Here is a 23,658-nt window from a genome sequence, read left to right as displayed (position 1 = left end):
GTTTCATAAGCACGACAAGCAATGGGGATGTACATCAAAGTGCAGCCCGTCCTTTCTCCAGTCCTCCGACGACAGTGGACGATGAGTATGATGGTGAGTTCTACTTGTCAACTAGAGACAATCTAGAGTTATCTGGAGAGATCGTCTCAATGAAGGATGGTTTACATTATGTTGGCTATGAGCATCTCTCTGTGTGTATGTGGGGGGGGGGGGCGGGAAGGTTATCTTGATTGCTCTAATGTGTAAAAACCTACCCACTGTGGGCGGCACCATTCCCTGGGCATGAAATGGATAAACTGAGGTGAGAACTAGCATCTATGCTTTAAGGTTTTGGTTTCTGCTGATTGTGGGGGTGATTTGAGGTCCTGCCACCTTGACTTCCCCTGAGTGATGGACTGCGACTTGGGATGGTGAGCCAAAAATATAAAAATAAAAACCCTTCTCCCTTAGGTTGGTTTTTTTTTTTTAATTCACAACAATGGGAAAGAAAATAGGGCAATGAGCCTGGTGCAATGGCATGTACCTGAAATGCCAGTGTGGATTAAAAAGCTCGAAAGTTAGATGAGATCAGGCTGGTCCACTCAGGAAAATCTTATTTTAAGCAACAAAACAGAATAAAACACGCGTACGTATACACACACACACACACACACACACACACACACACACACACACACCAAAACAAATTTCCCAAATACTTGACTTCTGTGCTGGTGATATATGTAACTCAATGATAAAGCACTTACTAACAAAATTCAATTCCTCAGACTCATATAATGACACACACACACAAGGGGTGGGGTGTCAACAAATGAACAGCTTTTATGGATATACACAGGTCTTAGAATATAAACACAGGTGGTGGGATAACAATTGAGTTGTAATCTGAATAAATTAATTAAATAAAAATTAAAAAGGAACATAAACACATATCGACGTTTTAAACATTATATCTTAGGTCACAAAGTAACAAGAAACCTGAAGAAAGGAACCATGATCTATGTTTCTAAAACTAATTCCTCCTCACCCTCTATCTATCAGGGGCTCAACACTGAGCTGGAAAGCCAATAGGACAAAGTTGTATTACAGTGCTCACCAGATCTTCAAGTGCAACGTACATACACTGTCAGCTTTTTTTTTTTATGACTTTCAGTGCTAAGGAACAGACTCAGGACCTTGTGCACACTAGGCAAGAATGCTTTTAAACCTGGAATGTCTTGGCATGTCAAGGAATCTGCATAAATCGAGTGTGTGTGTGTCTAATTCTTCACTGGGGCTGAATTACCCAAACCCTTACTTCAGAATTCAACTTGTATTTTCAAGTTCTGTTGTGAACACCTCTCTCTCTCTTCTCTCTCTCTCTCTCTCTCTCTCTCTCTCTCTCTCTCTCTCTCTCTCTCTCTCTCTCATTCTACGGAGCCATGGAGCCCATCCTGTTTCTTGTATTAATACAAATAAGAATATTTTATTCTTTCCTCCACACAAAACTCCTATTTCTTCCCCATTGTTGTATCACTTGTGTTCTCTAGTCAATTTTAAAATAATCAGGAGCCACACAGCTAAGGAATTTTCACTCAGTTTGCTTTTCTTACTTTTAGTTCATATAGAATTAGGCTGGCCTCCAATTCATGATTCTCCTGTCTCAGCTTCTTGAGCCATTGCCCAGCTAAAATTTTTACGATTTTCAAATCATACTCAGTAATCCAAGTAAGTATAAAACATCTCTCCTGGGTCACAAGAGCAAGAAACAGTGCACCTCAGTTGCACTTTGCTCTCGGACTTGAGTCTTAAAAGAAGCCTCAAGAGAAACAAAGCAGGAAGCTGGCTCTGACCAAGTCCCATGTGTACAGTGTGACAAGCACCAAGATGAGTGGCCCTTGGCCACATTCCCTGGGATTGATCTCTTACCACACATGGCTGTCTTTGTGCTGAAAGGTGAACATGGCCTTCGGAGGTGTCCCACTGCTATGCTTCCTACAGGAGCAGGAAGGCATGTGGCAGACACAGTCACACAGACAAACCCATTCCGCAGACAATGGGAAAAGCCAGTGACTGTCCTTCACTGGGAGGACAAGACCAGCAAAGAACCAAGGTAACTGTGTCCGTGTTCAAAGGACCAGTTTCACAGCTAAGGCCTCTGGCCATAGAGAACCCCTTTAGATTCATAAAGTGAGTCCTTGTCTTAGAAAATTAGGAGCTTGGGGCAGGAGTGCCCTAAACGTATGGTCAGCAAGCACAACGAAGAGTCGTAGCTTCCAAAATCATTCCTTACTTACCAATTTCGTGATGTCCTTCACGTTATCAGTCACAGGATTCCCGCAGATCTCCTTGGTTTTGACCAGAGGATTAAACAGGAGCAGTAGAAGATAAATGCAGGTGATAATCCAAGTCTAAACAAAAGCAGAGACATTTCTTGGTGCCCATCAGTTAAAAATCTAATTATGCAAACCAGTAACACCTTATACCATATGTGGTAAATGCAAATACACAGGAGCGGTTTGTAAAATCTGGTGGCTTAAATATAATTAAATGTCAAGCATGCAAGCTGGTCTCACCAAACTTACAAAGAAAAAGAGCAGCAACAACAAAACACTCCTGGCTACAACCTTGCTTGAATCATTTATTTCAATGGTTTTACTGTTATCTTCTGTTGTCAGCTTTCTAGAGCCAACTCCCTAATGGCAATTAGGGATGAACTTGTAGCAACACGTAAAGGAACTATCACTTAGTGGCAGCCTCCCCCCCTCTCCCCCCACCCCAAAAAAAAAGTAGGAATGCATGAAATTCATACCCTAAGGCTGAAAGGAAACGTTTTCTTTTTAAATGCAGAAAGTTAGGCAAGCAGGAACACAACCTTGAGAGGAGCCCTCGTTTAGACTGCTACTCTAGCCACACAGTGCCACAGGAAGGCAGAGAGGTGTGTCTTCAGATCGAAGGCAGAGTTTAGCCTAACTTCTAAAACAGCAAGAGAAGTACTGGGTGGAGTGAGTTTGTTAGCCACTTTTATAGGGAAAAGATTTCCTTAGCCAATGGGAAGATGCTTTTGAACTGTGTCAGGAAATTCTCTTTTTCTGTCTCTCTCTGTACCTCCTCTTCATTTCTCCCCCTTCCTCTCTCTGTACCTCTGTCTCCCTCACCCTCCCTCTTTCACACACACACACACACACACACACACACACACACACACACACACCTCTAAGACAATAACACCTTCCACCATGGATTTGTTATTTTTACACATGACTTGTTATTCTTTCTTACAGTACATTATAGCATTTTCAGAACTTGAGCATCTGATTTACTATTTTTCTCAAGCATCTACAAAACACATATAATAAGTGCCCTGCATACAAAAAATCCCTTAGTATGTGCTTGCAGGATGAATCCATGGCCAAGACAAAAACCTATTCTAATTCTCTAATTCAGTAGCCATTTACTGAGCTGAAGTTTCAAAGGCAGTGACTGCAGCAGTCACCAAGGAAACGAAGATGATGAAGATGTCCTTGAAACTCTGAGGCAGGTAAATAAATAATACCTCAACCCGTGATAAATGTTTTGGGAATGCAGAGAAGAAAGCAATTAATCAATTAATCTTAAGGGGAGACAAGCGCTAGGAACGCAGCTCCAAGGAAACCCAGAAAGAAAATGTGACTCTGGTTAGAACCGAAAAGACAACGACTTTGGAAACACTGATAAAGAAAGACTGCAGAAAAAGACCATAAACCAAAGCATGTGAAAGTATTTAAAGACCAGTTAGATCTTTTATGAACTAGCATTCATCCATGACATTTTAAAAGTATTTTAAAAAAAAAAAAGACAAAAACAAAAACACAGGCGCACACAGCTAGACTCTTCCCTACTTCTGTATAAAGAACTAAATTATTTTCAATGAACATCTGCACGCTGACACACTGGACCACATGATGATTTTCATTTGCTAAAATGTGTCACTACAATACTGCTTCTGTGGGTATAGTGGCTTATGGATAGAATTAAAACTCCTATTCGTCCACCACTTGAGGTCGGCTTTAGCAGCAATCCTACTTAAGTTTATTTAGGGCTACTATGAGCACTTGTGGGGACATTCTCTTCATTTTACCATCTCCCCTAGACCACAATGAAAGGACAAATTATACACATGGTCTGTCTGGGGGTCCCTGTTTGGGGGAAAGCTTGGCACACACATTTCCCCTTAACATCACAGTTTTCCTTCACGGGTACTATTTATATTAGGCCTTCCTTTTATATTGCTGATGCTGAGATGGGACTCCTCCTGAAATTTCTTTTCTCCAAGGCCCTTTATCCTGATAAGATGTGGGAAGCCTCCCCAAGGACCTTGGTAGCTGGCCGACCTCAGCGAGAATAATGTTCATATTGTAGGTCCTAGGAAACATGGGAGCAGATGATGTTTCTTGTCCTTCATTGTGCGTCATGCCTGGTACTGAATGAAAACTGGGGGCCGGGGAGCTCGAGATATAAAAGTTGCTCATTCATTCAGCAAAGAGTTATCGGATACATTATTGAGTAGATATCATATGCCACACATCTCTCTGGGTGCTAAGGCTATACACCAAACAAAAGGGCAAGATACCTCTACCTGCATAAACTTCACCTATAACTCAGAGAGATGACCCATAGGCAGGAATGAAATTGTGTTACATAGCCTATGCTAAGGTCTTTGGGAAGAGAATAGTTAGGGCCGGAGAGGAGGACTGGTATTAAAACAGGTAAAATGAGATAGTTTGAACCTTAAGTAACAGACAGACAGAATTTTAGGTTCAAACTGAGAGTGACGAAAGACCCAGGTGTGGGACAAGCATGCCCAATTTCACTAGACTCTCCCATGTGGCACTTGGCAGCTATTGTGGTTTTTACAAACTGAAAGTTTGCGGCAGGTATATATTGATCAGGGCTATCAGTGCCAATTTCCAACACCTCTGAGGACCTTCAGCCTTTTAAGCAAGAAAGCACTTTCAAATTTCACTTTAAGTATGTAAGCCCCCACCCCACCCCCCCCACCCCCGCATGCGTAAATTGTGCGCTGTGCACATTCCTGATACCCACAGAGGCCAGAAGAGGGCACCAGATACCCTGGAACTGGAGTTGCAGGCGCTTTGTCAGCTACCCTATGGGGACTGAGAATTGAAGCCAGGTCTTCTGAAAGAGCAGCCAGTGTTCTTATTCTCTGAGCCCCCAGTAAAGTATGTTAATTCAGGTATGTGCACACTGTTTACTTAGACATAACGCTGTAACACACTGGCTGCTCTACAGTGTAGTGTGGATATAAATTATATAGGTACAGGTAAACTGAAGACTCAGTGACTCTCGTTTCTCTCATAGTAGCTTTGATACACTTTCTGGTATGGAACCCACACTATCTCCAGATTCACGGGGGGGGGGGGGGGGGACTCAAGACAGGCAGCAAAGTGCAGCTACAGTCGTGCTGATGCCTCACAGCTTCCAAGGCATCTCTAGTGTCTACAAGTCCCTGCGTACTTGGGATGTGTGTGGCAACGACAGACAACAGGTTTCCAGGACCACCCCTCTACCTATACCTTCCCAGCACAGTGGCCCTTTAGAGGCACGGAGAAGCTCCCTGCGCTCTTACCAGAGTGGCGCTCGAAGACTTACCACACCCATTAAGCATCCGCGATATGTTGCCTGCTGCCTAACATCTTCAGCTGCATTCTCTTAGAAGAAATACGGACATGTTACCTGCACATCTTGAATTCAGGGTTTCGGAAGGATTACAGGAAGGATCAAATTCCCTGGCCTCCCTGAGTCCAAAGAAAAAGCCAATCAGAACTAGCCTTTACCCTTGCCTTTCCAGGATTGCAGTACGGGTGGAAACAAACTGGCGTTTTAAACGCCGGTGATTGATGGGTGCCTCATGAGTATTTGTCCCCAAGGACTGGATGGAACTAAAGTACTCCACTTACACATCTGTGGGCAACTGATGCCGCAGAAGAAAGCAGATGTCAAGTCCCTAAGGTATACTAAAGACACACCAGGTTTATTTAAAGCAGCAACAGTAAACCAGGAGCAGCAGATGGCATCAGAATGGGGAGGCAAAAAAAATCAAGGGTACGGCAGCCCACGGTCCAGTTTTACTGTGGATGAAACAAGAGTCGCTGTAGAATTTTTAGCATAGGAGGGGCACGAACAGATGCTGAATTAAAATAAAACAGGAGCAAATTAAATAAGGGGTTAGGGGTAGAGTGCTTCCTAGCATGCACGAAGCCTTGAGTTGGACCGCATAAACCAGACATGGCGGTGCGTACCTATAATCCCAGCGCTCAGGAGCTGAGAGCAAGTTGAAGGGTCAAAGTTCAAGTTTATTCTCAGCTAAATGGCCATATTTGAGGCGAGCCTGGGATACAAGCAACCACGTCTCAAAATAAATGCCTTAATTAGTTAATCAATCAATTTTAAATACATAAGTAAGACCACCGTGGTTGCTTTTGGGTAACAAAAGGTAGAAAGATTTTTAGACAGGATAGAATAGACAGCAATTATGAGTTACCACGATAAGCCACCAAAGAATGACAATGAAAATGCATTGATTAGAAACACTTAAGAGTCGGAACCTCTGCAGGCTGAACCCTGAGCCGGGACAATTACAGCTTCAGAGTCAAGGCACCGCAAGGACTTGTACCTGAACAGTGGTTGGTTGTGCCAGAGGAGATGAGTGAGGGCAGCCTAGAAGCTATACTGCACGTGTGTATGGTCACTTGTGTAGTCGTCCCATGACGACAGCAGGTCAGAGCAGTCAAATCTGGATTTGGGGTAGGTGATTGGTTGGGACTGGAAATGCCAATATGACCCCTTTGATTAACAGGTGAGGTTCTAAACAAAAAGAGTGGATTAAGTCACGCGCGGATTCTAAACAGATAAACTAACAAAGTATGGAACGTCCTACAGTGTCAGGATTCAGGTGCCTCCCACAGAGGATGGGAACGCAGGCGAGAGGCTAGACAGGTAGATGTCAAAGGAGAAGGAAAAGTAAGTAGGTATATCCAACAACTAAGAGCAGAGTGTGGTATCACGTGACAAGTCCCAGCACTTGGGTGTGAGGCAGGTGGGTGACAATGTTGCCAAGGATTGACACATGACACTCTGCCTCAGTAAGAAACAAAAACAGATAAAACAAAACTTAAGAAGGAAGGGGCTGGGCCAGATATGTCAAAGGCTGAGGACCAACCCCTGGACTGAGCAACATGGAAGCCATTGGTAATACCAAGCAAGAGTTTTTCCTGAGGAAGCCTGAGGAAAGACTTGTCCAGACACGGCTTTAAGGAAGCTCTAGAAGTCGAAGTCGGGCGTGGTAGCACACACCTTTAATCCCAGTTCTCAGGAGGCAGAGGCAGGTGAATCTCTGTGAGTTCGAGGCCAGAGTGGTCTACAAAGAGTTCAGGACAGTCAAGGCTACACAGAAAAACCCTGTCTCGAAAAACCAAAAGAAAGAAAAGAGAAAGAAAAGAAAAAAGGTCACCAGAAAGAATATGAAGGTCTTTGAAGAGGTTTCTTTCAAAGGAGAGCAAGAACAATTTAATAAAATAAAGATAAAACGGAGTAGTAGTTGACAAGGAAGTAGGAGTTTGGGGCAGGGCATTTGAAAGAAAATAAAAACATCAGGATGTTTGTATGAGACTGGGGATTATACAGTGAGAGAGGACAGCTGGAGATGTGGACCCAAAAAAAAGGGGGGGGGGATTGTTAGAGCCACATGTCTGAGTAGACAGACAGGGTGAGATGGGCTCCTAAAATACAGCAGCTGGCTTTCAGTACAAGTGTAGATAGTTCATCAGAGCTAGAAAATATCAGGTTGTAAATGCAAACGCATGGTTTGGCTGTGAGGGGAAAATACAGGGAATAAAGCTATTTGTTGTAAACATTTACTAAGTATTAAGCATCTTGCATATCTAATAACAAATAAAATGTATCTTAAGTTTAGGGATGAAGAAATCAAGGTGATTTCAAAACAGTGAAACCAGTATACAAAGTCAGGTCTCTCTGACTCTAATTTCAGTTCTTTTAAGTACAACATACTGTCCCAACTACAGGAAATCTGTCAGATCATGTATGAGGACACTACGGCATATCTCATGTACTTTAATAATTTTGCAAATACCGAACATATGGGAACCCATTTGTTCCATATTCCACGCAGAGCTGAATATTCTGCACCATTCAGATGGTCACACTTTTTAGTATATGTCCTTTGATAGTTTCTTAAAATATCATTAAGACAGATTGCTGCAACAATGGAGAAATAACTTCACCTGCACAGCCTCAATTTTTGCTGTCAGTCAAATTCAAAGATGCTTTGCCAGTTTTATGGAGGTGTACTTGGCTAAGGTAAAAAACCAAATTTGTGAAATGGAGCTACAGACAGTTGTGAGCTGCCATGTGGGTTCTGGGACTTGAACTCGGGTTCTCTGGACAAGCAGCCAGTGTGCTCTTAACCACTGAGCCATCTCTCCAGCCCAGAACAGCTGATTTTCAGTTTGTTCCTTGTCCTCTTTCCCATAGATGGTCAGTCATTATTTATAACATATTCTTCAAAAAGAAAAAAAAAAGAAATGAGAAAAAAAAAACGTGGCTCTTTGCTAGCCTGCTGAAGGCTTTCTCTTCCTTTTCTTATTTTCTTTGGCATTCGTGTACTGTTGGTCTTTTATTTTTTGACCTAATGTAATTACATCACTTACCGCTTCCCTTTCTACCTTCCAAAGCCTCCTGTGTACCTCTCCTCACCCTTTTCCCAATTCATGGCCTCTTTTTTTTTTCATTAATTGTTACAATATACATACATGTATATGCACATATTCCTCGATACATAAGTGCAACCTGTTCAGTCTGTGCTTGTATAGATGCTTTCAAGGCTGACAATTAGGTATTGCCTAGCCAATTGGTAGGCTCCCCTCTGACGAAGAGCCATTTCTGCTACTTTTCCTGCCGAAGGCTTTCCTGATGGTGAGTGAATACTACACTCATGGTGTGTGAATGCTACACATATCTTGTCCACCATGAGAACCCATAGGAACAAGCATTCTAGCCCTGAAGATGAGAATGTCCTAATGTCACTGGAATTTGTGGTTGTGTTTTATGTGAGTGATTGTGTTTTATGTGAGTGGGCCACAAGAGGGGACACTATCTTGGGTTATGGAGACCATTTCTTTTTAACCTATGACCTTAAAAATGGAGAACATTTGCTGTCTCTGGTCAGAGAAATAATGACATTAGAAGAATATGATTTACCACAGCTGGCTTTGAAAACAGAGAAAATAGTCTAAGAGTCAGGACCAAGGCCACCTCAAGAACCTGAAAATTGGAAGGAAATGCTTTCTTCCTTTAGAGTCTTTGCAAAGGAATCCTTGATTTTAGACTTAAGATCTCAAAAAAAAAAAATCATAATATATTTGCATTCCAGTAGGCCTCTGAATTTGTGGTGATTTTCACACTGAAACGATAAAAACAAAACAGACCTCAACGAACACTTTCTGAATGAGTTCATGGAGGGTGGACCCTGAGCACCTCAAGACACTGTGCCTGAGGAGAGAATTCTGCTTTCCTAATGTCTATCTTAAGGATGGGGGGGGGCAGCGGACGGAGAACAGCTTTTTTTTTACTGTCTTATTTATTCCCGCTTCTGAATAAGATTTTGTTGAACAAAGGCTTCCAGGGGTAAAGAAACTCTTACACACTTCCCCTGCCCCACCCCTAGAAACCATGAAAAAAAAAAACCCACATAATTAAAAAGCCATGAGCCTCTTACCGAATGACCTTGAACAAGTCCGTTTATCCCCAGGCAGACCCATTCATAAGCTCATGAAATGAGAAAGTAAAAAAGTAAATAAAAGCCTCACCCATTTCATGAACTGGTAGTAAAAAAAAAAAAAAGGAAAACTATTCCAAGTAGAGGAACTATACAACCATTCATTGTGTGGCTTATGAACTTTGGTTTGGGTAGACTTTTAAAAAAAGAGTTCAGGAATGTTTGAATAAGCCACGCGTGCTGGCTCACACCTATAATCCTAGCCCTTGCGAGGTAGAGAACTGCTGTTAGTTCAAGGCCAGCCCAACTGCATAGTTCCAGAGCAGCCTGGGTTTCTCAGTGGGGTTTTTGACTCATAAAATAAATAGCACAAAACAAGAAAGCATGAGAAGCCAGCATAAAGAGTCTTAGGAAGTCCTTTGTAGAGTGAATATCCGTGAAAAGAGCTATCTGCCATGTGGAAGGAGAACGTGCACTATCATACACAGATATCATGACATTTTGGGGGTCAAACACAGCTGTCCGCGTTTCATTTTTCACCTGTGTTGAGAGTAGCGCCAGTTAAGAAAACTCAGTGAAGCATGCCCACATAGAATTTTTATCCTGATTTCTTTTTCTTCTTCCTCTTGCAGCAAGTTCTAAAACCTTCCAGGAGAGTCTGACCATTCAGCTCCTCCCTGCATGGGTGTGCACACAGACCTAGGCACACACCCCAGTGGAGATACTGCACTGAAGCAGAGGGTCCCTTCTTTGTAACTCGTGTTCTAAACGTATCGCTTCAGTTTGCAGAATCATCTTGCTCTCCCTCTCCCCCACCCCCACCCCCTGTAACATTCTCTTCGTCCAGCATGGCATTTTCTTTGGTTACTTTGTTTTAGAACAGCACAACGCTCCTCTCTAGGCCACGCTCAGTGTGTGATAACCTCTCCCTTTGAGATAACCTTTACCACACAGACACACTAAACAAATCTAACTGACGGCAGTTCTTGACTCTCTCTCTCTCTTTTTTTTTTTTTTTTTTTTTTTGGAGGTAGAGATCAAAAGTATCTCCCATCCACTCCCCATAAAACTTAATACGATATCCTTTTATTGCAAAAGATTGCTTTCAAATTATAGGCATAATGAAAGGAAAAACCCTGATGAGATTCAATCACGCTATAGGAACAGTCCTGGGAGAAGCACGGAAGAGAGAGTACAATTCACACTCCATTGAGAACGCCCTGAGAGCAGGTTTTACAGTCCAACTGGAGGATGAAGCTGGCTGGAGCCCATCCCTACCCACAAACCAAAGCATTATCGGGGAGACCCACCTCAAAGGGCTCCAGTGGAAGATTTATCGAATCATTGATCCGTATGAACACAGCTTGCGACACAGTAAAAAAGCCACACACCAGCAGTAGGGTTTGGTCCCCTAAAGTAAACTATTACTTGTTAGGAACATGTGGCAGCACACAGGAGGTTCCTGAGGCACACTGCTGCAGTCTCCTGTGCAGCCATAGGAAATCAGCACGCACCCTGGACAGGGATGCTCAAGAAAGCAGGCAGTTCTGTAAACTTAAGAGAACAAACGCCCTCCTGCCTATGTGCTGAGGAGTTTTCACAGCATACCGTACTAGGCGTCCATGTCACACAACTCCACAGCGTTATCAAGGGAGGGAAGAGTGGTTTGTTTTCTTTATATGGGAGGACTAACAAAATGGAGAATAGATGTGTCCATGAACAAAACAGCCACTGCTACCAGAAATACCATTAGTCTCCTCTTTAATCTCAGCTGACCGCTATGAAAGCAGGCAGTTTCCTTGCAGCCCAAATGTGTCTTGGAACATAGCCAACTGGCTTAGTCTCCCAGTGGCGGGAAAGTAAATTACCAAGACACAGGTATAATAATTAGTCTTAAGTTCAGGTCTTCTGAGGTCATATGAAGCAAAAAAGTTCCCCCCCCCCCAAGTAAACCAGAAACAGGATTCTCATTCAACAAATAAACAGCAGAATTCCTTTTGAAAGGAGACTGTTCAGAGATAGAGTTATCTTCCTGTGAGGAGGCTCTCTTAAAAAAAATTTTAAAAGAAAAATTAAAGATATTTTAATGTAAGCATGGTGGTAAGGATGTAATGAATAAATTCTTATAAATAAAAATACCTAACACACACACACACACACACAAAGTACCTAACACAGAATTAGGCATGGTGTTGAATGCCTGTAATCCTGGTGCTTGGGAGGGTGAATGGAAAGCCAGATTACAGAGAAAGTTCCAGGCCATCGTTAGGATACAGAGAAAGCTACTCTCACAAGGAAGCAAACAATTCCGCATTTCCCAGGAAAGAATGGCTTAATATAAAAGGCAGATGAACTTAAGAAACTTTAAAGTCTTTAAAGTATTGATCGATTGTGGAAGGTGTAACAAAACCACAGGGAGTAAGTCCTTGTTCTATACAATGGCAATTCCAAGCTGAACATTGGCATTCGTTGACCACTACGGGCTTCATGGGGGATGAAGATGTGGCAAGCAATATTTCCTATAACACCTTCATTTACCAAGTAAATAGTGGCCTGTTCTGGAGCCCAATAAAACATCAAGTAAGTTCCTTAAGGCTCTCCCCCTAATAAAACTGTTAGATTTTAACCAAAAGACTATACTATGCTGCAAAGAAAAATATTGAGCCAGTGAGATAATAAAGTGGATTTCGTTTGAATGCAATGAACCATTAAGCTTTATGTAAAGGTCTGTGTGGTGGGAAGGATTCACGTGCTACTTCTAACCCTTTCATCTGTCCCTAACTGAAACCACAAGACTGAAATAAGCAAGCAGTGCAGGTAAATGAAGGCATTCTATACCTTAGTTTAAAAGAAACAATCTATATACACCTAGAAGGAAGGGAGAAACCCAAAATTTAAATGGAAAGGTTCTTGCTGCTAAAAGGGTGTTTTCAGACTTGTGAATATCCTCTCAAAGCCACTTACTCAACAAACAACTTTGGAGGACCTGAAAAGCAGATAAGATAAGGGCAGAGGATGTGAGGACTATCCAAGGAATCTCAAGCTACTCACAAAACAACACCTGAAAGGCCCAGGATAAACCTGCTGGGGCGGAAGTGGGGGGGGGGGTATATGGGTGTGGCTTGGACACAAAACAGGACCCACACCAGGACCCCATAATCGACTTCTAATTGAGTGAGAGGCTCAGTGTATCAGCAAATTACGTAGAAACTGGGACTCTTCTACAACAGCCTGTGGGAGAGGAAGTTTCATGAAATGCGTATAGGAGATGGCCAGGTCAAAAAGAAAGAAAAGAAAGAGAGAAAGAAAGCAAGAAAGAAAGAAAGAAAGAGAAAAAGAAAGAGAGAGGGGTAGGGGAAGAGAGACAGAGAAAGCACAAGAAAAAGAAAAAGAGAGGGGGAGGGAGAGAGAAAGAAAGAAAGAAAGAACGAGGGAGAGAGAGAAAAAAGAGAAAAGAAAGAGAAATGGGAGGGAGGAATGGGGGAGAGAGAGAGAAAAGAAAAAAGAAAAAGAGAAAGAGGGGAGGGAGAAAAAGAGAAAAAGGAAAAAGAGAGAGGGGGAGGGGGAAGGGGAAGGGAGCAAGAGAGAGAGAGAGAGAGAGAGAATGAAGGAGGGAGAGAGAGAGAAAGGGAGGGAAGGAGGGAGGAAGGAATGGAAAGAGAGAGAGAAGGAGAGAGAGAGAGAGAGAGAGAAAGAAAGAAAGAAAGAAAGAAAAGCTGTAAGAAGAGTAGCCACAGAACTGAGGCGACAGGCGGTGTTCACAGAAGGCTATGCTTGTGCACGCGAGATGTATCTGAGTTTAATTACGGCTACTTGCTCGCGGGGCTGGAGGTGGAGATGGTATGAACTGTGGGACACTCATCAGTGGTCACAACACTAAAGAAAATGGTGCCCTCTCCTCCAGCATCCAATAGCTGTCCATAATCTGGCCTTCTCCCACACAAGACAAAATGTTATCAGCTAATCGTGTGCAGGCATCAACAGCTGCAGTGTGTGCAATGGTGATGCTATGCCCAGAAGACACAGCATTCCTGCTGGATACCAACCCCCAACACACATTCTTTCCTCACTCTCTTTCCTGAAGTTAACTGAGCCTTAGAGGGGGGTGATACAGATGTTAAGCTCAGGCCAGTCGCCGACTCCTCAGTCATTTATCTCCCTAAGTTTGAGCAGCTCCGCTCCGAATCTCGGCATTTACTGCCACCTACTTCAACAGGAAGTGCCTGATGAAGACAGAGAGGAGCGTCCATCTCAGAGCACATTCGAGCAGTCTTGCCAACTGTTTCGATTTCACTCTAAAGGAATTAATAGCCCTAGGACGATTTGAAGCGTATCAAGATCTGATTCCGTTTTGAAAGGTTTATCAGGCATCGGAGAGAGAATGAGTGGGGATGAGGAACAGGTTTGGAGGCGGGCGGCCAGTAAGCAGCTTGGTCCGTATTTGGACAAAATGGGAGACAGTGTTAGTTACAGTGGAAAGGAGTGGCCAAATGGAGACCATACGCAACTAGATTGGAGGGCCTTCTTGACGGACAGATAATGAATCGGGCAAAGGAAAGGTACAGTTGATTTTTCAGATTATGAACTGGATGAGTGGGTAGAGTGGCAGTACTCACTGAACCACGCGCGCGCTTGCACAAGAGGTTTGATCTGAATGTCCTACGGCCAAGAGAAATAAAGAGCTACGTGCAAGATAGGATGAACGAAATCGGCACTAATGGAGGTCAAAGGATTGGCTCTTCCCAATGACCTCATAGTGTGTGTGACCTTGATGAGGACAGCGGAGGGACGGAACTGAAACTGGACCACGGGGGAGAGATCACGAGGAGGGGGGGAGGGACCATCGCATTGGAACATCTGGTCATAAAAGGACAAAGTGGATGAGCAGCAGCACCTGGAGAGGTAGAAAGTTCACCTCTGCCTTGGTAAAGCAGGAGGGAAGCAGTGAGGCTGCAGTGACAGCCTCAGCAATTAACTTCTTCAAATGACCTAGAGGGGGTGACTCACCTGTGGCTGATGAAAACCACCTAAGCTTAGGCATTTTGACCTTGAGGAGAGAACAGACACCTGGTCTGATTTCTGTTCAAGATCTGCCGTGGTTATTTGCAATGCACGTGTGGTGGGATAAGAGTTTGTGCTGGCGGATCCACTAAAGAAAAGATCAAAAGTACACGTCATGAAATATTTGCATCTATGAAGATGATATGTACCAGAACTGGAAAGAAGACTTTGAACATAGAATGGCATATCTGAGCCGGGCGGTGGTGGCGCACGCCTTTAATCCCAGCACTCGGGAGGCGGAGGTAGGTGGATCACTGTGAGTTCGAGAGCAGCCTGGTCTACAAAGTGAGTCCAGGACAGCCAAGGCTACACAGAGAAACCCTGTCTCAAAAAACAAAAAATAAAAAATAAAAATAAAATAATGGCATATACTTTTAAAGAAATAAGAGGAACAGCTCTCAACATTGGCCAGTGTATGGAAATACTGCATAAAAGACAAACAAACAAACAAACAAACAAACTTTGAAATGTCCATGACCTCCATGGGCACTGGGTCTTTTATGGTGACCCTGTTCAATCATACACCAATTAGCTGCTCTTCCAACGGTCTCAACCCACATGTGCAAGCCTCTGATGTTTGTAGCTGCCCCAAACCAGCAACCGAATCATGAACTGCAGTTTCCACTCCCCTACACAGGAGGCTTGGAGGCTGAAATGTGTGATCTTGTGAAAAGCAAAAATTCTTTAAAAATCAGTTAAAGAAAAACAAAATCTTCTGTAACTGCAAACAACTCAGGGGTGGGAAATAAGTGGGAACTCCCACCAATCCTGGAAGTGAGCATCCAGAACTGATGAGGACCCCCGCCCCCCCACCCCCGCTTTGAGCTTCCTGCCCTGGATGCAATCAGCTGTGAAGAAGTGCTAGATTAGCTGCTGCGAAGCCTGTGCTATGGGCATCTCAGGGAGCGGTTCAATTTTTCACAAACTCCCAGCCAACCCTGAGAACGTATACACAGTTAATGGTTAATCAGGGAGGGACAGACATTTTCCTTAGAGGTGTAGCCACTGATAAGACACAAAGGCTCCTGCAAGCAACTCTCCCATGCCATTCATTTGCAAACAATGCTATTAATGAAACTCATTGGGCCACCACCACCCCTCAAAAAAGAAAGAAAAGGGAAAAAATTGTGAGAGCAGAAGGAAGGGGGTTAGTTGAAAAGAAGTGATCAGAGGCGGACCTGGGGAACAAGGAGATAAGGAGAAAGCTAATATGATTAAAATACAGTGTGTCATAATCAAACCATTATTAGGCATATAGTCACGGATGCTAATAAAAACATAAACAACTTCACATCAAGAAGCAGTTCAGGTAGTCTCAGAAAGCCAAACTTTTCTATCTTCTGGGTTTTTCATTATATTAAGATAAAATAAGTTTTAGTACTTTCCAAAAACCATCAGAACTGGCCGAAATGAAGGAATGAACTCAACAAACATTCCCAATCTTGATCATTTCCTTCATCACATTGGATGACAAGCCAACGAAAAGGTCGAGGGACCAGCTTTCCAGATTGCTCAATGTGTGCTGGGCACACCAATTGCCTATGGGGGTTCATCCCTCTCATAGAACGTGGCCCACGTGGTAGAGGGGAGCCAGTTCTCTTGCGGTTAGACGAAGTGGAATCATTTGGGATGCCGACCTAAAATGCAGATTCCTGACTGTCACAAGGTATGCAGGTTTCTCAGGGTGTCTCTCGGGCATGTGCATCACATGGCACCTATGTGATTCTTATACGGTCTGTGTTGTCTGGGACACTACATAGGCAGGCAGTAAACATAACGAACAGGGAGAATACACACAAATGTCTAAAAGGGTAAACAGGATTTCATCCCATTCAAAAGCCATCTAGTACAAGCTTGAGATCAGTACAGTGAGTGTGGGGAAACGCATGAATTAGCTTTTCAGACCCCACTGTACCTTTCTTCTAGGATATCCTGACCCAGAATGCCTAGAAAGCTGAAAGCACAATCTCTCGGACTTTCAGTGAGTTTGCAAGGCTTGCGGTTGTGACTAAGGTTTTATCAGTCAGTCTCCAAGATTTCTTATGGGAAGGGAAAGTGGAGAAGAGCGGCTGGAAGCTGGGTGCATCTGCTGGCAGCAAGGATCTGCAGGCGGCAGCAGCAGCAGTGTCTTTCAACGCTGGCTTTAATGGTTTTACTGACTGCAGTGGACTTAACTAAGTGCTGGAAACTGTCCCAATTTCAGCCCGCATCTCGTGGCTGTCTACTTGCCTGCAGTCCTTCCACAGGTTTATAAATCACCCATTGCACCACAGTGGACCCCTTTCTGTTTCGTGGAACTATTGTCTGTTATATTAGCTGTACAAATCTGACATTTAAAAGGCAAAGTTATTAAGTATTTATTCTCCAAAAGCTTGGTCTAGATTTTTTTCCCCTGGGAATTTTCCATTAGCAGTTGACAGTTAAAACCATAAAACACGCCTGGCAGCGATGGCGAACGCCTTTAGTCCCCCCAGCACTCGGGAGGCAGAGACTGGAGAATCACTGTGAGTTAGAGGCCATCCTGGTCTACTAAGCGAGTCCAGGACAGCCAAGGCTATACAGAGAAACCCTGTCTCTAAAAAAAATAAAAATGAAAAAATAAAAAAATAAAAAATAAAAACAAAAACAAAAAAACCCCAAAATCGTAAGACAATGATCATTGGAAATATTCTATAAAAGGAATTTTTGGTAGTCAATTCTAGAGAATTTTAATATATGTTTGCTACCCAAAGCACAGCAGCACACATTTGCAGGATTAGACCCTCTAGGGATGTGTCCTTGTGGGAAGACATTTCCACATTAGCTTCACTGGCATGCATGGAGTATGTTCATCTCACACATTTCAAGTGTACGTCCTTTGTTTTTATAAAGGCAATGATGTTTAAAGTAGAACATCATCCAAATAAGTCCAAATTTTTGTTTTTGTCATTTTTGTAATATCACCATAAACAAATTATGAGGCCTCTCTGGGCCTTGGTTCTCCTGAGATAACATTTTTTTAAATCTTTTGAAAAGATTAAATAAGGTACTATTTGTAAAGTACCCATAAAAAGGACTGGCTGATATGAGACCATTATGTGGAAGTTAATGCTAGTTACTATTTTATTAGCAATAGGAAATTGGGTAAATGTTGAAATCTACAAGCTGCAACCAAAAGTCAAAGACACTTTTGGGGGCTTGCTCTGCCTCCCTCCAGATGAAAGCCCAGCAAGCCATGCAAGGGAGTGATAAAGGCAAGTTGTGAAATCACCCCCAGGTTTGGATTTGCATCAGCAATCCAAAGGAGGCAGGCTCCTGCCTACCTGCTGTAAAAGGGAAACTGTTTTGTTTGGGTACTAGGTGAATGTTAACCTAAACAGCAGCTTCAAAAGGAAGTCAGCTTCAGCACCACTGATAAATTCAAGAAGCCTGAGAAGACCAAGGGTTGTTTATTCTTTTTGGGGGGGGGGGAGGCGGGGAGAAGTGGAGAAGCATCTATTTAACAAGCAGACTGCTCAACTGTTCCTCTCTGTCCTGCCATCACCTAGCCTGCGGCCTTCAGAAACTTGTTTCATCTTTCTGTGGTCCCCCGTGCCCTCATCTGTAGCCCAGGCGTAAGAGAAGAAAGCACTTAACGGATGTGTGGAAGATTAGATGAAATTGTTGTATTAGGACACTTGATACATCACTTGAGAAATGTCTCAAAAATTTCCGCTGGCTCCTATTATCAGTTTCAACCACATATTGAACACACATCCCCAGTAATATCATTTGCAAACCTGCAGGATATTAGTTCAAGTCAAAAATCTGAGTATCATCTCGATCCGTCCCATCCCCCTATTTCTGCATGTAGTCTGTCATATTTCCTAATACTGTAAACAAACAGTTTTAAAACAGTTGCTCCTCTTTGGGTTTTTTTTTTTATCGCTACAGTTCCCACCAAGCTCCATCACCCTTTCCTGGAGGATGCCTATGAGGAGATTATAAACAGCATTTCTCCTTTTGTGCTTGATACAGTAATGCGCTCTGGAAACATAAACCGTCACTGCCTGCTTGAAATTTCACAGTAGTTTTCCGTCACACTCACAGTAAGATTTGAACTCGCAACCAAAGCTTGTGCCATATACTATGGTTTTGAATTTCTCTGCCTTGCAATGCTTTCTCTCTCTACTACGCTCTGGCTACATGTACCCGCCTCTTTCTATTCCTGGAACATACGAAGTATGCTTGTTCCTCAAGCCCTCTTGTGCTTGCTCTGAGTGGCAAATGCTTCTCATTACTCAGAACACTTTCACAGGGAAACCTTCCCGTGTTTGCTTCTTAAATATGGTTAAATATGATATGTGTAACACAGGCTCTTTTTAAAAAAAATTCCTGTCCCCAGCTGGTGAACACTATTTCGGAAGGGTTTAAAATCATTTTCCCATTGCTGTTTTGTCATGTATTGTGTCAAGCAACACAAGGGTACTAGCGTAGCATCTTAAGAAAGTTCTTTCTATCAGCCGCATCACAGTTTCATCAAAACGATTTCCATTTCCACAAATAGTGTGTGTGTGTGCGTGCGTGCGTGCGTGCGTGCGTGCGTGCGTGCGTGACAAGAACTCACTCTGGAGCCAAGAATGGCTTGAAATTTATTATATACTTCAGGCTGGCTTCAAACTCAGGACAATTTTGTTTCAGCCTCCCAAGTAAATGGTTATTTTTGTTTATTTGGGTTTTTGTTTCCCCTCTCTGCACATGGTAGGCAAGGACTTTATGAGTTAAACCCATGGCAGAGATATGTGTGATAACCCAGAAGGTCTCAACATCCTTTGTCCCTTGTGGTTAGTGTGCACACCACGTAAGAATGAGGGTTCTATTGTGTCTCAACCGGATCCTTACCGTGTATAGTCTTCCACACTTGTGAGTGGTGTGCACTGTTCTTTATGTCTACACCACTCCTGAGAGTTGCACCATGCCAGGAGGGATGTTATGGTCTTGTAATCTCATCATTTAGGAGTCTGAGGCAGGAAGATTGACACGAGTTTAAGGTTACTCTAGGCTATGTAATGTGTTACTGGCCAGCAGGACCCTGTATCCAAAACCAAAATGCAAAAAAGAAAAAAAGAAAAAAAGAAAGAAAGAAAGAAAGAAAGAAAGAAAGAAAGAAAAGACCCCAATTCTCCTACAATTGAATTCTCTTTTACACAGTTTGGACCACGATAGTAGTAACATTTTCTTTTTTTTTTTTTTTTTTTTTTTTTTTTTTTTTTTAGTAGTGACATTTTCATCAACCATATTTAGACAAATTCTAAGTATATGAAACGGACAGAGAGAAAGTTTCAGCAGTGTTCAGTTCAATCCTTAGCAGATGATGTCTCCATATTTACACCATGGGGTTGAGTTGTGGCAACCCTAACCAGTTCTGTTGATCTGTCTTCCACACTTGAATGTATGCACCACAAAAAAACAGGACTTTCAATTTTTCACTCTTCTGTTAAAGGAGGTCAAGTTCGAAAAAGCCTCTTGTAAATATTTTAAGAATGAATGAATGAATGACCAAATGAAGTCAGAAGAGTCCTTCCTTGGTTAAGTGTAAACCATAGTCACATCTCTTACTCTTGCGTCTAGTCACTGCGGAATTCTAAGGTCTAACCAACCAATGGACGGAATGCTTCTCTGCTTTCCTTCCACCTTGATATTTCTCTTGGTCTAGGTAAACAGAAATCTAGTACATGAAGCCAAGAGCGGACTGCGGGCTCCACGGGGACCATAGGAATTGTAAGTGGTTTGCTTATTATTGTATCTCTGGCTTTCAGAACAGTGAAGGGACTGCTAAGTAAGTGTTCATGAATAAGTAATCATTGGGAAAAGCCTCTCCTGGTAGACGGTGCAAGAACATGGTAAGTCAAAGTGCTGGTGGCACAACCCTGAGGTCCCCTCCCAAAGAAGTAGGAAAAGGAAGCCCAGTAAAGCACCTTTCTTATATTGTATCAACACAGTGGCACCACATAAAACCCCTACAGTATCTTGGAATGCAAGTCTCTGAGGAGTCTACAATTCCATGCAGCCATAACTTTCTCCCTCTAATGCAAATGAGCTGCAATCGATCCACATCCCTAAAGCAGCACTTCAGAAAAATATTATTCATGGTGACTCTGCACAGGAAACACACACAGGAAATGAGATTTCACCCAGGGACAGATGCATTTGGATGCGATGACATAGGTTACGCTTTTAAGTGCTAATCACACCCCTTCCCAAAGCTCTGGATGACTCTTACCTACCAGTCACCCCTAAAGAAGCAGGCCAGAAAAGACTCCCCGGGTGGCATGTGTGTATGCTAGTCCCATTTTCACTTTGACTCAGACACAAAACTAGTTACACTTTCTTCAAGGTCACATGGCTTAGCACTGACCCACCCCTCTCATGTGACTTCTCAGAAGAAACAAAAAGTGGCATACCAAATAACTCATGTTGCTATCTCATCCCTCCACCAAGAAAAAAACAAAAAACAAAAAACAAAACAAAACCATAACAAAAAAAACCCCAACAGCTTCTTTATTGCATTTTGATGCTAATAAGAGTGACTGAGTGAGGCAAGTTCACTTTTTAAACTTTTCAATTTTCAATTTTTTAAAAAAGCTATTCCACTTTTTCACCATGAGATCTGGGAAATCATGCCTATCATTGTGTCTAATAAGACTCCAACATCATCCCTGTCAGAAATAAAAAGGAGTAGATATTATTTTTAGAAGGCATAGCAGAGCTGGTGACAGCACACATTGTTACCGTCATTAAAGGCTTGCTTGTTTGGGGTCTCTGTGTACCAGCTGTTGGCCTGGAACTCACAGAGGTCCACCTGTGGGCTGTCACACGGCTGGGATTACAGGTATGCAGCACCCCTGGCATTATTAAATGTTCTTAAAGGTTCTGCATCAACGATCTAAATAAACACTGATCTGATGTTCTGAAATCAATTCTTCCATGGGACTTCAGGAAGATTTACTTCAGGAAGATTTACCAATGCATCAACGTCTAGAAATCAGAAGAATAAGAAAAACGAACCTCAAGATTTCAAGTCCCCACACTAAGTCATGCTGGGAAAAGAAGAAAGACACTCTCTCTTGTGGACAGGAAAGACGGTAAGTGGGTAAACCATCTCAGGATAATCCTCTGGGCTTCTTTTCAAAGCAGCTGCTTTGCTGAGGATTCAAAGGAGGATGGAGGAAGAAATGTAAACATTACACTGTTTGGGAAGCAAAGTGCCTCTCTCACCAGATGGCAGGGAACAGGGAATGAACAGGGATGGGCTAGACTTCCTCAGGAAATGGAGAGAGGGACTTGTAAGCAGAGCATCCAACTAAATGAAAATCAGGCGACATGCTTCAGCTGCTGGAGTCAGGGTGCCAAGTCTGCGCTCACTGACCTTCCTGCTTGCAGACTTCATTGCTCACTTCTCTGTTATCTCCTCCCCTCTCTCACAGCCCCTTCTGGAGGTCCGCCTGCCAACTGAGGCGAGAGTTGAACTTTGCCCCTCGGCGGGATAAAACTTGAAAGGCACACTGGTTTTGGAACTGTTAACTTGTTTGTCTGGATTTTACTTGTTGGTCGCTTGGTTTTTGGGACCAACCTTTGCTATGTGGCCCAACTAGCCTTGAACTTGCAGCAATCCTCCCGCCTCAGATTCCTAACTACTGGCATGGCAACATACACCCCCGTACCCGTCCCTAAGGTACTGCCCTGTAAGAATGCATGCTGTGTAAAAGCATCCTTTCTTGCAAAACCTCCTCCAAAGATCTTACTCCACACTTACTGACGTCATCGCTAATGTTAACCATGGGAATACTGTTCTGCTAAAGCCCTTAACCACATCTTCCAGTCATTCACAAGCATTTTGCAGATAGAACCACGGAGACTTCTCACGCCATGACAGCCCTGACATTTCAGATCACGTGCGTCAAAACTGGTATGCAGTCATGACACCCACCCTACACGTGTCTACTGCATGGTGTAGCTCTTATCTCGTCTAAAACATGGGGAGGCTTTTGAAGGAAACACAGTGAATATGTGCAACCTGGGGGAGGGGGGATCCATTTACTGTAACTGTCTTACCCAGCATTACCACTACACAGGGAACCGGGAACAGATCAGATGATGACTGACGGCTCTAAAATGCTGAGCGACTTGCTTAACCTCTCTGAACCCGTATTCCTCTTCTGTACAATAGAACTGTCACACTGCCACTCTCACAGATGGGACAAATTAAGATATGACGGATGGAACACACTTAACTCACAGTTAAGAATCTGGCACAGACGAAGAACAGCTTCAGTTCTAGAACCCTGCCCGGCTCTTAGTTCACCCATCTAGCTAAAACTAGCTGAAACTGGTTCTTACCTTCATGCTGTCATGCTTTTTTTTTTTTTTTTTTGGTTTGTCGAGACAGGGTTTCTCTGGGTACCCTTGGCTGTCCTGGACTCACTTTGTAGACCAGGCTGGCCTCGAACTCTCAGTGATCCACCTGCCTCTGCCTCCAGAGTGCTGGGATTAAAGGCGTGCGCCACCACCACCCAGCTATGCTACTTCCTTAAAGCAATGGTTTTCAACCTGCGGGTCGCGACCCCTTTGGGTCTCCTGAGACCATCGGAAAACACAGATATTTACATTATGATTCATAACAGTAGCAAAACTATAGTTATGAAGCAGCAAGGAAATAACTTTATGGGGGAGGGAGATCCACAACGTGAGGAACCATATTAAAGGGGGGCAGCATTTGGAAGGTTAAGAGCCACTGGCTTACAGAAAGGAAAGGAACTGTCCACTGTCTTCCACAACCTCAAGTAGAGTCGTTATCATTTTTC

The 23,658-nt window shown here is 43.2% G+C and overlaps 1 protein-coding gene across 4 annotated transcripts in view; it reads right to left on the bottom strand.

Moving 5' to 3' along the window:
- KITLG (KIT ligand) overlaps positions 1-23,658 on the bottom strand; it is an 80,374-nt gene that overhangs the window by 41,586 nt on the left and 15,130 nt on the right. For all 4 annotated transcript variants that reach the window (XM_084795339.1, XM_084795340.1, XM_084795338.1 and 1 more), the window contains exon 2: positions 2,277-2,390. In XM_084795339.1, coding sequence (XP_084651465.1) covers positions 2,277-2,390 — 114 coding nt within the window. The remainder of the gene's footprint in view (positions 1-2,276; positions 2,391-23,658) is intronic.

This window comes from Acomys minous (genome assembly GCF_964271855.1).
Source record: "Acomys minous genome assembly, chromosome: 9".
Classification (NCBI taxonomy): domain Eukaryota; kingdom Metazoa; phylum Chordata; class Mammalia; order Rodentia; family Muridae; genus Acomys; species Acomys minous.
The sequence above is the reverse complement of the archived record's forward strand: the minus strand, read 5'-3'. Positions and strand labels throughout refer to the sequence as shown.